General features: G+C 42.2%; 1 protein-coding gene across 19 annotated transcripts in view; it reads left to right on the forward strand.

Annotated features, from left to right (window-relative positions):
* DMD (dystrophin) overlaps positions 1 to 13,554 on the forward strand; it is a 1,220,482-nt gene extending 1,206,928 nt beyond the window's left edge. For 15 of the 19 annotated variants that reach the window (XM_068686720.1, XM_068686714.1, XM_068686755.1 and 12 more), the window contains one exon: positions 11,076 to 13,554. In XM_068686720.1, the coding sequence (XP_068542821.1) occupies positions 11,076 to 11,173 (98 nt within the window). In that variant the 3' untranslated portion in view covers positions 11,174 to 13,554. Of the gene's footprint in view, positions 1 to 4,353; positions 4,386 to 11,075 lie in introns of all 19 variants that reach the window. The other 4 variants (XM_068686735.1, XM_068686782.1, XM_068686816.1 and 1 more) reach the window with 1 other exon arrangement.
* The last annotated feature ends 994 nt before the right edge of the window (positions 13,555 to 14,548 follow it).

Here is a 14,548-nt window from a genome sequence, read left to right on the forward strand (position 1 = left end):
GTTCTTAGCATTTTCTAAGTAGCGCAGGACCTCCGTGCTCCTTGCACAGCTGACTGTTGGTGCTGAAAGCTGCTTTATTTCTATAGAGGGAAATTCTGCTGAATACCTGATGATTGCTGTCCTTAAGGAGTTTTTCTTTCCTTTAAATCTGTGAGGCTTCCCATCCATTCCTCCTTTACTTTGCTGCTCCCAGCAAATTCACAACTACTGCAGCTGCTTCAAACAGCTGCTCTGCTAACTCAAAACAGATGTCAAAGCCAGAGGTCTGACATTTAGTGGAAATCTACTATTAAATACCACCTCCGTGGTTTATTTGACCCTGGTAGATAATGGGCCACAGAGGAAAACATTTTCACACTGTATTTGTGCCCAAGCTACTAAATTTCCAGGGAATTGGTTCACAGTTAGAAAGTAAGATTGACAGGACAGTATTTTTAAACCCAAATTCATCTCTCCTGCAGCACTGAGGCTAAACAAGTTGCATAGTTTCAGTTGGCTCATATGGTGGACCATACTGTTTTGTGGTTAAGGTTTTGTGGCAAAGGCCTTTCATGAATTAAACCCAGAGGCGAATTTAGGGACAGAAATTCTCAACTTACTGAACTCAGTGAGAGAGCTCCCCATGATTTCAGTGCACAGCCGGTGCTTGTGTAAGTGGGAGCAGTGAAGTGGTTAGAAATGCAACCGTGATGGCTTCAAAGAGCTAAACGTCCCTGACATCACATGGAAACTTTTGGAGAGGGATCAGCCCTCACCATAATCATTTAACTTGGTGCTGCTTAATACAGATGTTGTCTTGTGCAGTGAAAATACAGGATCTCACAACAATAAATAAGTGGCACTAAGGAGAGCAGAGGTTTTGTTTTATTTTTATTTCATTCACATCGAAGCATACCAGATACATTGTCTTCTCTCAGTCTTGCATCAGCCAGGCTCTGTCACTCTGTTGTGAATGGGACTAATGTAAGTGGGATTGGTAACTTTGATCACTGCAAATACTGGAGTTACTTTTATTCTGGCAGCAAAGCATCTCATGACTCACGTTTTTATTTCCTGATTTACTGAATTATGAGAAGAATACCCTGGAGTAATTACACTGCACAGACTTCTAGAAATACTTTCCTATTTGAGCTAGTCTGGCTTCTTCTGGAGTGTATCCCCTTCCTCTGTGCTATGGTGTATGCATGGTATATACACCACAGCAGTTAGCCCAGGTGGCAGAGATTGCTTATCCCTCTGTGATGCCGCAGATTCCTGATCACTCAGGATTATCTTCCTGTGGCAGAGTGCTGAACTGAAGTGGCTGAGCTGCTCTGCAGAGTTCTGCAGTAGTGATGGGGAGGGCTCAGCCTTACCTGATTCTTAATACTCAGACCTGATGTAAACTGAGAATACGTTAATGAATGTCACAAAACTTCAATCAGTTTTATTTTTTTTTAATACTGTTTGCAGAGCTCTCCCCTCTGCAGCCTGCTCCTCTCCTGCATTGTGTCTGAGAGGAGCAGTGAAGCAGTGCTCTGTGCTTTGATCTGAAACTGCATAGGTGCATGAAGTTTTTATTAGTGCCTGCGCCTTCAGGGTTGATCTGATCGCTCTCTGCATACCTTTGCTATTGATGCAATGTCATGTATATTTCCAAAAAATTGAGAAAAAAAATGACTCCTTTATTTTGGGAGGGGTGGAAATCTTGAATTGAGCAGGAGCAGCACATACCAGGCATGCATGCATGGTGTCAGTATTCTGATGTCTTAGAGAATACAAATTTTCAGAAATATATACATTTGTATACAAAGAAGAAAATAAAACAAAATCCATTAAATCCTTTTTAATCTTCACAGAATCACAGAATTTCTTGGTTGGAAGAGACCTCAAGATCATCGAGTCCAACCTCTGACCTAACGCTAACAGTCCCCACTAAACCATATTCCTAAGCTCTACATCTAAACGTCTTTTAAAGACTTCCAGGGATGGTGACTCACTCTTTGTTACATTCAAGAAATTCTAGGGTGATCGCTCACCAACAGTTTAGTGTGGGGCAGAGCTCTCCCAGTTACCTTTAAATCCATTTTCAAGTAGAATCCAGTCTTACCTTCTCACGTAGATATTTAAACTAGGCACTGAGTAGCCACAAATTTAGATGCTTGTGCAGACAAGGTAGGCATCTCTTAAAAGCTCCAAAAGCATCTAGCATATTGTTGTAGGCAGTTCTTCCTCTTCTCTTACCCAAGCCTCCCTCATGGCCCAGGACTTTCTTACACCCGTGTTGCAGTTTCTGGAGGTCTCAGGAAGACCGCTGACTGATCTAAACCTTGGAGCTCTTCCTAAGAATAAGATCAAAGTGTGCAAAAGGTTTTACATCTTCATTGCCAAGGCTTTTCTGTTACATGATTTCTATCAGTGAGGGGTTCACTTCTTCCCTGCTAGGGAGGCATTTTTGAGCATTTGTGGCTCCCAATACAAGCACAAGAGGAGGTTGCAGGGTGTGCAGGGACTCAGTTAAGTCTTGCTGAGTTAGGCAGGCCTGCAAGGCAGGCTGAGTGGACTGTAGCGGGGTCTTTGGTGGGTTTTAGCCACATTAAGTCCTATAGTGAGGATCTAGGTGGAAAGGAACAGACCTTTCATTAATAAAGACGTCTAGTCAGAACAGCCTGAAACTCCCCAGCGAGGTAACTTAACCTGTAAAGAAACAGCATGAATAAAACTATGGTAAGTGCTCTAAACTGAAGCTACACCTCTGCCAGCAGTCAAGCTTGCCCTAGTACCTCAGTGCAGCACTGTCTGTGTGCAGTGCAGATTTAATCTGAGTCAGGGCTCCCCTTAAATCCAGAGTAAAACCCCACATCCAGAACATGACCTAGAACCTAATATTATTGCTGTTTTTATTATAATTTCTGATGGTAAGAGGGATGTTGTTAGGAAGAGGGAGAAGGGAAGGAAAGGAATGAAACCTTTTCTGTTCTATAAATGATAACCTTCACTGTGAAGGCCCGTCACAGGTTATGCCAGCCTTTTCTATCACCTTAATTTCATACTTGAATAGTGTCTCCAACCTGTGACTGGTCAGTGGTGCCACTCACTGTCTCTATCCTCTCCTCCTTTCCATTACCTTCTTTGTGCAGCTTTTCTCCGTTGCTGCCCCTTGTTCACCTCCTTGTAAAGTACCTGCAAAGTTATTTATCATCTTCTATCCCTACCCTCTATGCAGGCCACAATACCTACAAAAAAACTCGACAGCAATTAGGTCACTGTTGTGCTGACTGGTGTGTTCTCACTCACACAGCTTTCTCTCTCCTGGTTGTCTCGTACATTGTTTACAATTACATTATTTACAGCAGCTCTGGGACAAAGAGCATCCTCTTTCTTAAACAACACCTACCTCGGAGAGTCTCTTGCCTAAGACTGGTGGTACCAGTGCTCCCAGTAATGCACCAGTGGCAGTGGAGCACTGCTTGTGGAGGCAGCAAGTGCTTTATTGTCACTGGACATACCTGGGGGGGGGGACAAGGGGTGTTCCTACTGTTGATTTTCACCTGGCTTTCTTTTTTAAAACACGTGTACTACACTAAGTGATTGAGAAAAATCTGCTTGGTCAAAGAATGGCTTCTGTACAGCTTCATAAGAGACATTTTTTCAGCTAAAGTCATTACTGCCTGCTCTGCTTTGTTCTTGCAGCTAAAAAGTGTTGAGAAACTTTCCCTTTTATCCCCTTTACTTGATTTTTTTTTTCCTTCTTTGTGCCTCTGCTCCCTGTTTTTACAGTGCATGCAAATCAACTTGCTAGAAATATCATCTGTAGTACATTTGTCTTGAATGTGGGAATGGTGATATTGCAGTCTAATAGCTTTAGGTGTAAAATAAGTGTATGAAAACGTGTATATATGATGGTATATGCGGATATATATATGTAGGCAGTAATAAAATGTAATGTGTCTGGATAAATTAATTTTGAAGTGGGGAAGCATGATTTTACCACCAATACTAATTAGCAGAAGTACTCAAATTGATGAAATTTGCATGCCCAGAATGTGAATTCAGATTCTCTCTGTCATCCTTATCCTCAGCTGAAGGGGTTGTATGTCAGTTTTAGTGGTTTTCTCAAGTGTTCTTGCTAAGTTAAAACCAAACAGCAGATTACAGAACTCTTCTTGAATAAATCAGCCCAGAATCGTCAGTGGATTTCAACGTACTCTCAAACCTTGTTTAAAGCAGAAATGCAGTTATTTAATATTAAAGTCCTAAATCAAAACTGAAGTATCTCGTACAGTGTAAAAAATACATTTGTGTGTGTTGTTGTGTTTGTTTTTTTTTTTTCTTTTCTGATATTTCTTCCACTTCCTCTCTCTGTTCCTAAAGGAAGAAATGCCTCTGGAAAGCCAGTGAGAGAGGTTAGTGAGATGCAAGCTCACTGCCATGGCTTCTGTTTGTCACATCTTGCTTTCTGTGCCCAGCATGTGTGTGACAGCAGCACGGGTTCGCTTGGTTTTGTTGAAGAGCGGGGATTGTATTCTTGTCATTTTGGTTTTGTTTGATTTTGCTGAGTGCATTCGCCATTAGTGTGCTCTAACAGTACCACACCTCTCAACTCTCTACGGAGACAGTGCTAACCCAGGGATGTGCCTTCTCTTACATCCTCCCAGAGATGGAAATTCAGGAATGGGGAGCATGAAATAATGCATTGAAATTAAACCTTTGTATGATAAATGTGTGCAGTAAATAATGCTGCTGCCATTGACATATATTCTGCCATTCTTGTGTGAACAAAACAGCAAGACCCACGTCCCTTGCTGTTCTGCTTACAAATTTAGGATTTTATTTGCATACATTTGCCAAAACACCAACCATGATCCCCAGTAATTCAATATTTTTCCTTAAAACAGTGAGAGTTGAGAGGTATAAGAGATTGAGGTGTATCGATGTACTGATGTACTGTTGCACAGTGAAGAATGCTACTAACACTCGCCAGCTCCACAGCGCTGTGTTCAGCGATGTAAACGGGCAGCGGCTTTCACTGCACTTTGGATGTGGTTGGTTTGATGCAAAACAGATTTCAGAATGTGTACATTGCTGCTTGTTCATGGAGGAAAATGTTTCGCGCCGTGTTGTCCCAGCACCTTTTAAAGGATTTCCAGTGAGCCTTTATTTTTCCTCTTCAAAGCTGCTCTTCACTCTCCAGCCAGAGACAACGTTTGCAAGATGAACTCCTAGGGAGCATTATTAATAAAGATAAAATATTCAGAGACTGCCTGAGTGCAACTGCAGGTAGCTGTGAAATGACCTTTCCTGTACAGATGTTCAGTGTGGATAAGGCCAAACCCAGTTTGCAAGTGCCCGCTGTCGCAGCGGGGTGGGCTCATGAGGAGGCACTACGCTGGGGTTTTGAGTTGGGCTGCTCTGAGCCCCTGGCCAGCGACACGCTGCTCCAGGGAAGCTAGGATTTGCTCTACCACGGTGCCTTGAAGTACAGTGGTTCCCTGCACGTGCAGCTTGCACAGGTCCAGCTGTTTTGAGGAGAGAGATCTTCAATGCAGATTAAGTCTGTCCTGAAATGTCAGATCCTTTCATATGGATCAAAAAAGGGTGCTTGGCGTGTCTTCAGACTGCACCAGTTCAGAAATCGCATGGAACTGATTTTGTATTCAGCCCTTCACGTTTGGTCTGAGAGTTGTTCTCCAACTGAGCAAAGCAGGTTGTTGATTTCCATTATCCTGGTTCACGCTTATTCATACTGTTCAGAAAAAGGAAAAGGTTCTGCTGCTGAGGACTTTTGCTACAATTAAAAATATAAAAGGTTAGAAAAATGGGCATGTTTTTACCTGATCTGATTCCAGCAGCGTAACCCTAAAAATGTCGACTTCTTCAGCGAATTACTTACAGCTCTCCAGTGGTATTTGTGCTCACTGGCAGTGCCAGAGGGTGCTTAGTAACTTGCAGACCTGAATATAAAACACAATTCTCTGTGTGCCCGTGAAGTATATGAGCTAAGTTACAGAACAGCTTTTGCTTTATGCGTGAACCCATTTGTGCAACGTCAGATCATGCAGTTTTAAGCCCACTAGGCCAGGTTTTGATCCCATTACTCACATTAGGTATTGTCTTTGTGTGTAATCCCATGGATTTCATGGCATTACTCGATATGAATACGGGTATCAAAATCCACGCTACCAACAGGAAGGATTTCTCTTTGGTGGGGGAAGGGATAGAAATCTGTGCTGCTGAAAAGAGACTGCATTGTGCTGGGGTTTCTTAATTTACGTTCTGTCCACTCTTTGGAGTCTGAATGCTCCACATTTATTTCTGTGACAAGCTGTGCTGTGAGATTGATATTCAATTACTGCGCCCTCACCCAAGGGCCTTAATTCCAGTATAGCCTCTAAAGCAAATTCAGCAGATACGAAGCACATCATTCTGTGTGCAACCAGAAATGATGTAGCTACTGTCTGCAGAAAGAGGCATCTCCTGCTTTCAAAGCAAATGCACCTGTATTAGTATTCCCTCCATTTTATGTCTAAGCTGATACTGTCCATGCCCATGTTGAGTGTTATTGCAGCATTTCAAAGACTGTGCTAGTATTTTTCTTAAATAACATCTTCCGACCTTTCAGTGCCTGAAGCATGGATAAAACTTCTTCAGCTTTAATGTGGAAAAAAAATGGAATTAATGCCTTCTTTGGTGGAGTTATATTAAAAAATATTAATAATAATGAGTGGGAAGCTATGATATATATTTTTCTAAGAGCTTTGGGGACAATTTTTTTCTCATTCGCTTCTTAATTAAAAATGTCAGTGTTTTATGTTTCAATCTCACAGAGGACAAGAAAGCAAGTATTCAATAAGAAAAAGCAGAGCTATATTGAAACAGTGAATTTGAGCTCTTAGAAGAGGGTATATTTGTTACAGGTAGAGTACCAAGAAATTACTGCATATGTTGTTTTCAACTATTTGTAGTCTGTATTGTCCTACCTGCTACTCCCTTGTGCAAGAGAGGCAAAATCCTAATCGCCCCATAGCACTTATCCCGGATATTTTTCCCTGCATCAGTGAAAAAGTTGCTCAGGTCATGAGAGCCACAGGAAAGGGGCTCAGAAACTAGAGCGCCCCAGAGCAAGGGCAGCCCACTCCAGGTCGGTGCTGCCTGCCTGCAGCCTGCAGAGGATTTGCAGAAACCCTGTGAAATACCGTACTCTGCTGTGCAGGTCACTTTGCAGCAGGTGAGGAGTCATGAATCAAAATTAGACCACCTGTCCAGTCTGCCTCTGGTTCCATTGCAAGGAGGAGTAAGGTAAAAAAGGAGGGCTTTTACCTTTTATTTTGTGCTACAAAACTGCTCCTGGGCTGGTGATGTCCTTAACGCTACCGTTCCCGTGGTGAGCACCTCTCAGTGTGCAATGCAAAGCAGCACAAGGTCCTTAAGCCCAAACCACCTGGCTCAGAGCTCTGCTGCTTGATTCATATCAAAACCCTGGCAGTGTGGAGGTGCCCCGCTGAGGTTCGTGGTGAGTGGCTGGAGGAGCAGAGCAGCGCTGCCTGTCTGCCCCGTGTCCTCCCCTCCCAGGAGCGGTGCGCTTCACTTCAGCTGCTAGCATGCACTGCAGTGGGCAGAGGTTTAGCATCGTGCCCTGGGTGCTGAGCTCGGATGGCTCAGGAGGAGGCACGCGACTGTTCGGCTTCTCTGCAGAGGAAGTTGTGGCCTGTGATGCAGGGAGAACACGGAGCTAGGTCTGCGTAATCACCTCAGCCTCACCCCCTGCAGCTTTTGTGGAGGGAGACCAGACTCAAAGCATGGTTATTTCGAAAATAACAGAGAAATTAATAGAGAAAAGAAAAAAAGCATTAACAGACATTCCTGTAATCTGTGTGCATTAAAAGTATTTAATCTAGGCATCTCTGGATGCATTAGGTCTTCTTGGTCTGTGTGTTAGCTGCGTGAGCAATTCAGTATTTTGTACCTACTGTGGCAAGCTTCTGAAAGACTTTTGTATTTTCTTTTAATTAAAGATTTTTTGATTTCATATTTTCTTTCTAGACATACAGTCTTTCTATAAAACCAGATTGCTTTTGTTATCTTTACAGCTCTGTGTCTGATAGAACAAAATACTATTAACTAATACTATTTTTTTCTGAAGATGGGTGTTAGCAGCTTGAGTTGCTGTAAATCCCTGGAAGGGTGATCACTCTTCCTGAGCTGGAAAAAAGTGGTGGTGGAGTCCCTGGAAAGTCCTGGAATCCCATCACTGTTCCTAGAAATAACAGATGGCAATGAACCTGAGTGAGAGATTGTGATCCCACAGGCAGTGTTGCCTCCTGCTGCTGGTTACCGCTTTGCAGCTCTCAGCACCCTCCTGTCTGGTGTCTGTGGGCTGCTGCAGGCGAGGAAGAAGAGCATTTAAAGCCTGGAGACTGCTTGAAAGTAGCTTGCAGGGTCAGTGCGGGTAATTTGTAGGGATGATGCAGGTTACCCAGGTTATACCAGCATTATTTTGATAAAGCCTTGATACCCCGTGCAATAAATATACTTAAGCATACCAAGGTTTCTGGTAAGCAGAGCAAACCAGTGGCAGTGATGTTTCGATCTACCTGAGGATCTCTCACCTAAAATTACTGCTTTCCTATGACTGTGTCAGATTTTCCCTTTCTGTGGTGACATTTTCTGGATTATTCTCAGCCAGGGGGATTGTGCTGTAATAGAGGTAGATGAAGATTAAGGACCATTACTAGAATTGCTTATGAAAGTTTATGCTAGCATTTAATTACAGCCTGCCTGGTGCGAGGAAGAGATATTATCCCTTCCATCTAAAATAAAGGCAGTAGCACACATTTACTTGAAAGTAAGCTATATTTTGACCAAAACTTGGCAGCAATTTTTCATATGCTCTCATGTGACAAGCTGATGAGTAAATTAGGAGGTTTTGCTTAGGATGAATAGATGGCTCTACATTAATGATTTATATATGAAATTACTATCTGATGCATCTATTTCTCTGTACATTAGTGCAAGTAGATTAGAACCAAGTGTTCCTTCTTATTGATACCAGACACAGTGCCACGCACAGCACAGCTCACGATGAAGCTGGCAGCTTGTTGAGCAGTTACCATTTAGATGTGACATAATTTTGTGGAGTGAAAGCTACATTCAAATAAAAAAGTAGTATTTGAATGTAAAAACTGGTGGTAGTAGTTTTCCAGGAGAAACAAGCTTCTCTGGGTATTTCTGAGGTCATCTGTTTTTGATTCCGTACACGCTGATGAATGTTAACTAACATCACTCCAGGCCCCGTGCACTGTCAAAATGCCAACCACAATCCTTGAACATCTGGAAGGGAACGGGTGTTTCTTCCAGCTTGTGTGGGCGAGCTGGGTTTGTCCCACAGGGAAGCCTCATTCCTGTTGTTAAAGATGATGGTTGTGGCAGGAGGGACAACAGCCCCGTAGGTGGGCAATGCAGTCAGGCTCCTGCACCGTATCGGCACTGGGAGGTGTATCTGGGATACCTTGGTCATGTCCTGTATTCATTTGGGTGCTGCTTTCTCCCGGACCATGGTGAGGATTCAGCTCGCAGGCTAATGCAAAGCGTGCCTGAGAAGCAGCGTTGTGGGCAGACAGTGTTGTGGCTTCAGTGCTTTCCCAAACAAATACTCTACTGCAAGTACTCTCAGGGAGTAAATCAACCCCTCTGGCCACAGCAACGTGGAGCTTTATTGAGTTTTCTTCCCCTGCTAAATACTTTCACTTGCTGGCACTCTGCAGCTTGGGGACTGCTTGAGCTGGAGGTCGCATGCACTTTGCATCTAAATAAATCTTGCTTCCATGATTATTTTCTAATGCCTTTTTAAACTCATTTATATGTTTGGCTTCTACATCAGCCTGTGCTGATGAGTTCAGTAATGTAATTATATGCTGTGTGGAATATAATTTCCTTCTGTTTGTTTTAAGACCTTCTGTCTGCTTGTTCCTCCTTGTCCTTGCAAGAAATCTTGAACTGGATGCTTATCCTTTGGGGTGTCGAGATCTCTCTCATATTCCCTCTGCAGTCATACACTTCCAGGAGTGAGACTCCAGATGGGGTTTGGCTGATCGAACCGTATTTCTGTCATGTGAGATGCCAAGGGGCATCTGAGACAGTTGTAGGGGGTGGCAGGACTGACGCAGGCCTCAGAGAGGAGACCCACCCTCTTCTGAGCAGCAGCTGGAGGCCAGCTGAACCCCAGGTGCCTCAAATGACAGCTTTTGGCAATCAATCTCCCTACCTTGGAGTCTGTGTAGTCTCTAATGTTGTTGAAGCAATTCCTTACTGCTCATCAGCATTGCCACCTTTAACTTTCCTTTCACAACAATGGAAAAATGGGTGCGAGAAGTTACAGGTTTCATCTCCAGAATTTTTGTGCTTATTTATCGCTTCTGTGTAGGAGGTCCACATGCTGTGGTTGTAGCATCTCAGGACTTTACAGTGGTTACCAGTGAGGAGAAACGTGCAAATAAACCACTGAGTACTAGTTACTTGGTAATTGCAGCATCTTTGTTTTCGCTGGACCGAAAAGCAAAGGGTATTATTAAAACCATGAAATAAACTGCAGACATTGAGCTTGGTCTTTGTTTTAGTTATCTGTGCAGACATCCTGTCGGGACCTCTTGGCTTTAATGATGTCGTTAATTACTGCTGATCTGTTTGTTTCTGTTTTTCTCCTTGATAGAACACTGAGTGGTCAAACGCTTTGCAGCACCAGTTGGAAACTTTTCTGTGATGTCATTGGATTTAATCGTGGCTTTGGGTGAACATTAGTTACGATGCAGTTTCTTCACTACTGGGTTTTTTTTTGGAACACAAACATGCTGGCTTACCGTCAACATAGTTCACACTGGCTGTTTAAGCAAGTATTGCTGTTAAATGCTTAGCAAAATGGGCAGCTTTTGCTAATGATGACACATGCCTGTCCAGGAGACTGCCTGGTGTGGTCCACTGAGAATGGCGGTGAGCTGCTTGCGGAGAGTGATGTATCTGTACCTGGCCTTTTCTTCTTCGTTCTTTTTGCAGTATGTTCTTTTTTGTTTAATATCCTCTTCTTTGACTTTCTTTTTCAGGCCACAATGTAGGAAGCCTTTTCCACATGGCAGATGACTTGGGAAGAGCAATGGAAACCTTAGTTACAGTGATGACCGACGACAAGGTGTTAGAATAGCAAGATGTGTTTTACAACTTCAGGCGTCCCGCATGGTTTTTATAATATTCATACTACAAAGAGGATTAGACTGTAAGAGTTTACAAGAAAACAAATCTATATTTTTGTGAAGGGTAGTGGTACTATACTGTAGATTTCAGTAGTTTCCTAAGTCTGTTACTGTTTTGTTAACAATGGCAGGTTTTACACGTCTATGCAATTGTACAAAAATTATAAGAAAACTACATGTAAAATCTTGATAGCTAAATAACTTGCCATTTCTTTATATGGAACGCATTTCGGGTTGTTTAAAAAAAATTTATAACAGTTATAAAGAAAGATTGTAAACTAAAGTGTGCTTTATAAAAATAATTGTTTATAGAAACCCCCTTTAAAAAACACAAAAAAAAATATTGAGGCAGTGCATTTGTTTAGTATCATTTCAGCTCTGCAGCTGCATCAGAGAGAGATTCATGTTCTGTGTTCTTTTCCTTGCCTGTCAAAAAGAAGGAAAAAAAAAAAGTATTTCCTGCAGCAACATCAAAACGGCCAACTTACATTTCTCATTGGTTTCGTCTGACTAGGGCTGGCTTAAAAAAAATCTCCTGGACTTCCAGCGAAGGTAGTTATTTCACCTCTTTCCAATAAAATTAACAGTTACACGAATCACACAGCTAGTTTGCAATAATTAAATGAAAGAGCACATTACGTGACAGAGTCTGCAAAAAAATGAATGGAAAAAAAAAAAAAGGAAAGAAGGAAGGAAAGAATTTAATGACTGTCCTATGCGCTGGTGTTTCCTCTGATGACTAAATTCCTGAATGTTATTAGTAAGGAACGTAGAAATTGCCTTACCGGATCAAACCTCTGGACCTTACTGTCCGGTACTCTGCTGGCCAGGCCAGCACCCCGTGCTTCAGCAGAAGCAGGGCACGGCTCTCCCCTGCTGCTGCCACCGTTAGCATCACTTCACTGCACACAAGAGAAGAAAGAGGGAGGCTCCCTCCTGACCCCATGTGGGCTCAGCTTCTAGCATGAAGCACAAGTAGGTTTCTCACTGAGCATCTTTTCTTGTATGGCTTGCGGTGCTGTTAATGAACACAGAGCTACTCGATCCTCTGGAAAATATAAACCGACCTTTCCACAATTCTTGTCTCAGCCTGCTACAGCGGCTGGTCCCAAGGAGCTGTAATGCAGCGAGCAACCTTTGGGAAAGGCTGTAGGAGAGTTACTGCTGTTCTTATGTGTGTATGGTAATCAGGTGAAGGTAGCCACACTGCTCCATGAGATATTTATCGTCAAAACAAAGGCCCTGATGCTTTCTCCTTCCCCATTTCTCTCTACAAGTAATACCGCACAATTAACAATAAAGTGAGAAAGAGAGGAACTGACAGAAAAACAGATTAGCCACCTAACCGCAGCTCGTGAGAGGTAGGTTTGGGTATGAGGTGCTGTCAGCAAAAGCTTTACCACTTCATTTTCTTAACCAGCTTTTAATTTTGTCTTAGAATACATAGAAACACACCATCTGACTTTATATTGCAAGAGTAAAAATCTGTTACCTCTTCTTGTATGAAGTGTAATTAAACTTGGGAAAGATTTTATTTTGAATGCTAGTTAACATTGAACATGGCTAGTCATGCTATTTCTACCTCACTTTGGTTTTGTGGTGTTCCTGACAATTACGTACAGATAATGTTACATCACCACTCGTCCATTGTGTGAACAGGTCTCATCATTTAAATATCAATGACAATAATTTACAAAGAATAAGTACAATCCCCCCAAGTCTCTGCTTTCATAATAAAGAGCTTTTTTAACACTTTATTACAGTAGGAACCCTATGTGTTTCTCATGGTCTTTTTTATCAGAAGGTTTAAATTGAGATCTGAGAAAGAGCTGGGTTTCTTCTTTTTTTTTTCCCTTATACATTAAACCTTCTCTTCAGAAAAAAAAATGGAGGAAAATGGATTGCACGGTTGTTTTCATCAGGGTTTTGTTTTGTTTGTTTTACTTTATAGGTCTTAGTTTTGGAGTGAGTCTGTCAAAAATATTTAAAAAGTTGAAAGCTTTATCGCTGCTTTTTTAAGCATAATTTGGGAATTATTTCATATTCCTTATAATGACAAAGTATTAAACTGTAAAACATAATCAGTGTAATTGAATACATAAATACCATATGGCATGTTATTTCATTGTTACTCAGTACTGGGTTATTACTTGGATATCATAATATATTGTGTTTTAACACCAACACTGTAACATTTACTAATTATTTTTATAAACTTCAGTTTTACTGCATTTTTCACAACATATCAAATTTCACCAAATATATGCCTTACTATTGTATTATATACTGCTTTACTGTGTATATCAATAAAGCACGCAATTATGTTATAAAATGTGTCATGTTTTTTACTGAGGTTCTGCAGTGGTCTGGAGCGGCTCCCCTCCAGTGGCCCTGCCTCACATCCCGCTTCTGCAGCCTCCTGGTGCCGGTGCCCACGGCAGCACTCAGGATTTGGTTGGGAGAGGACAAGAGGCTCCTCCTGGTTTTGTTCTTTCTCCCCATCAGTATTTTGGGCAAAGCAGAAGCCACTCGAAGCACACAAGGTGGTCTGTGGGAATGGTGTGCGCTGCTTCAGAGGCACATGAAATTCAGCGCAATCCACAGGCTCTTTTGCTCGGTGAAGCAGAAGCGAGACTCAAATTTGGCCATTTGATCAGTCTAATGCCTAAGTGGCTTTGCTGCCACCAGGCACAATACTAACAACCCTATCTTTAGGGCTTTGGGAAGTGTGTGTTCCCATCAGAGGCTGCTCACATACTTCCCATCTCACATCTAAGAAATACGCGTAGGTTTTCATACCCAGACTCCACTCAGTTGTATCATGACTCTGCCTTTGAGCTACCTTTCAGTGGCAGAAATAGTATAATTGACAACAATAAGATATAAAGCCAAAAGAAGAAGCATATCTTTGTACACATTTTTGATAATACCATGAAGGAGGAGGTAGGAATTTCCTCATTTCATTAATTTGAGGAAATAAATATGCATCCCACATCTGCTCTTCCAGACTCCAGTTACTCTGGATTCACTCCTACATACATACATACATCAGTCTACAAGTGCTTTGCTGTACTGGAGTCTCACCCAAATGTTAGCAATCCACGAGGCACAACAGCCATCAGTGACGAGGTATCTCCTATTAATTCGGTTAGGGAAGAGGGAAGATGTTTTTCTCTTGTCACTGGTGCTGAAGTTGGTTGTGCATTGGGAGACGCTGCTGGCTTTTAAGCCCAGCCATGAGCCTGAGGTGTAAGGTTTGTGAAAGGCCTTATTAAATACCTAAATGAACTGGAACAGTACAGAAGGGTGCATGAGCAGGAAAGAAG

Source organism: Anas acuta, chromosome 1 (assembly GCF_963932015.1).
Source record: "Anas acuta chromosome 1, bAnaAcu1.1, whole genome shotgun sequence".
In the NCBI taxonomy this organism is placed as follows: Eukaryota; Metazoa; Chordata; class Aves; order Anseriformes; family Anatidae; genus Anas; species Anas acuta.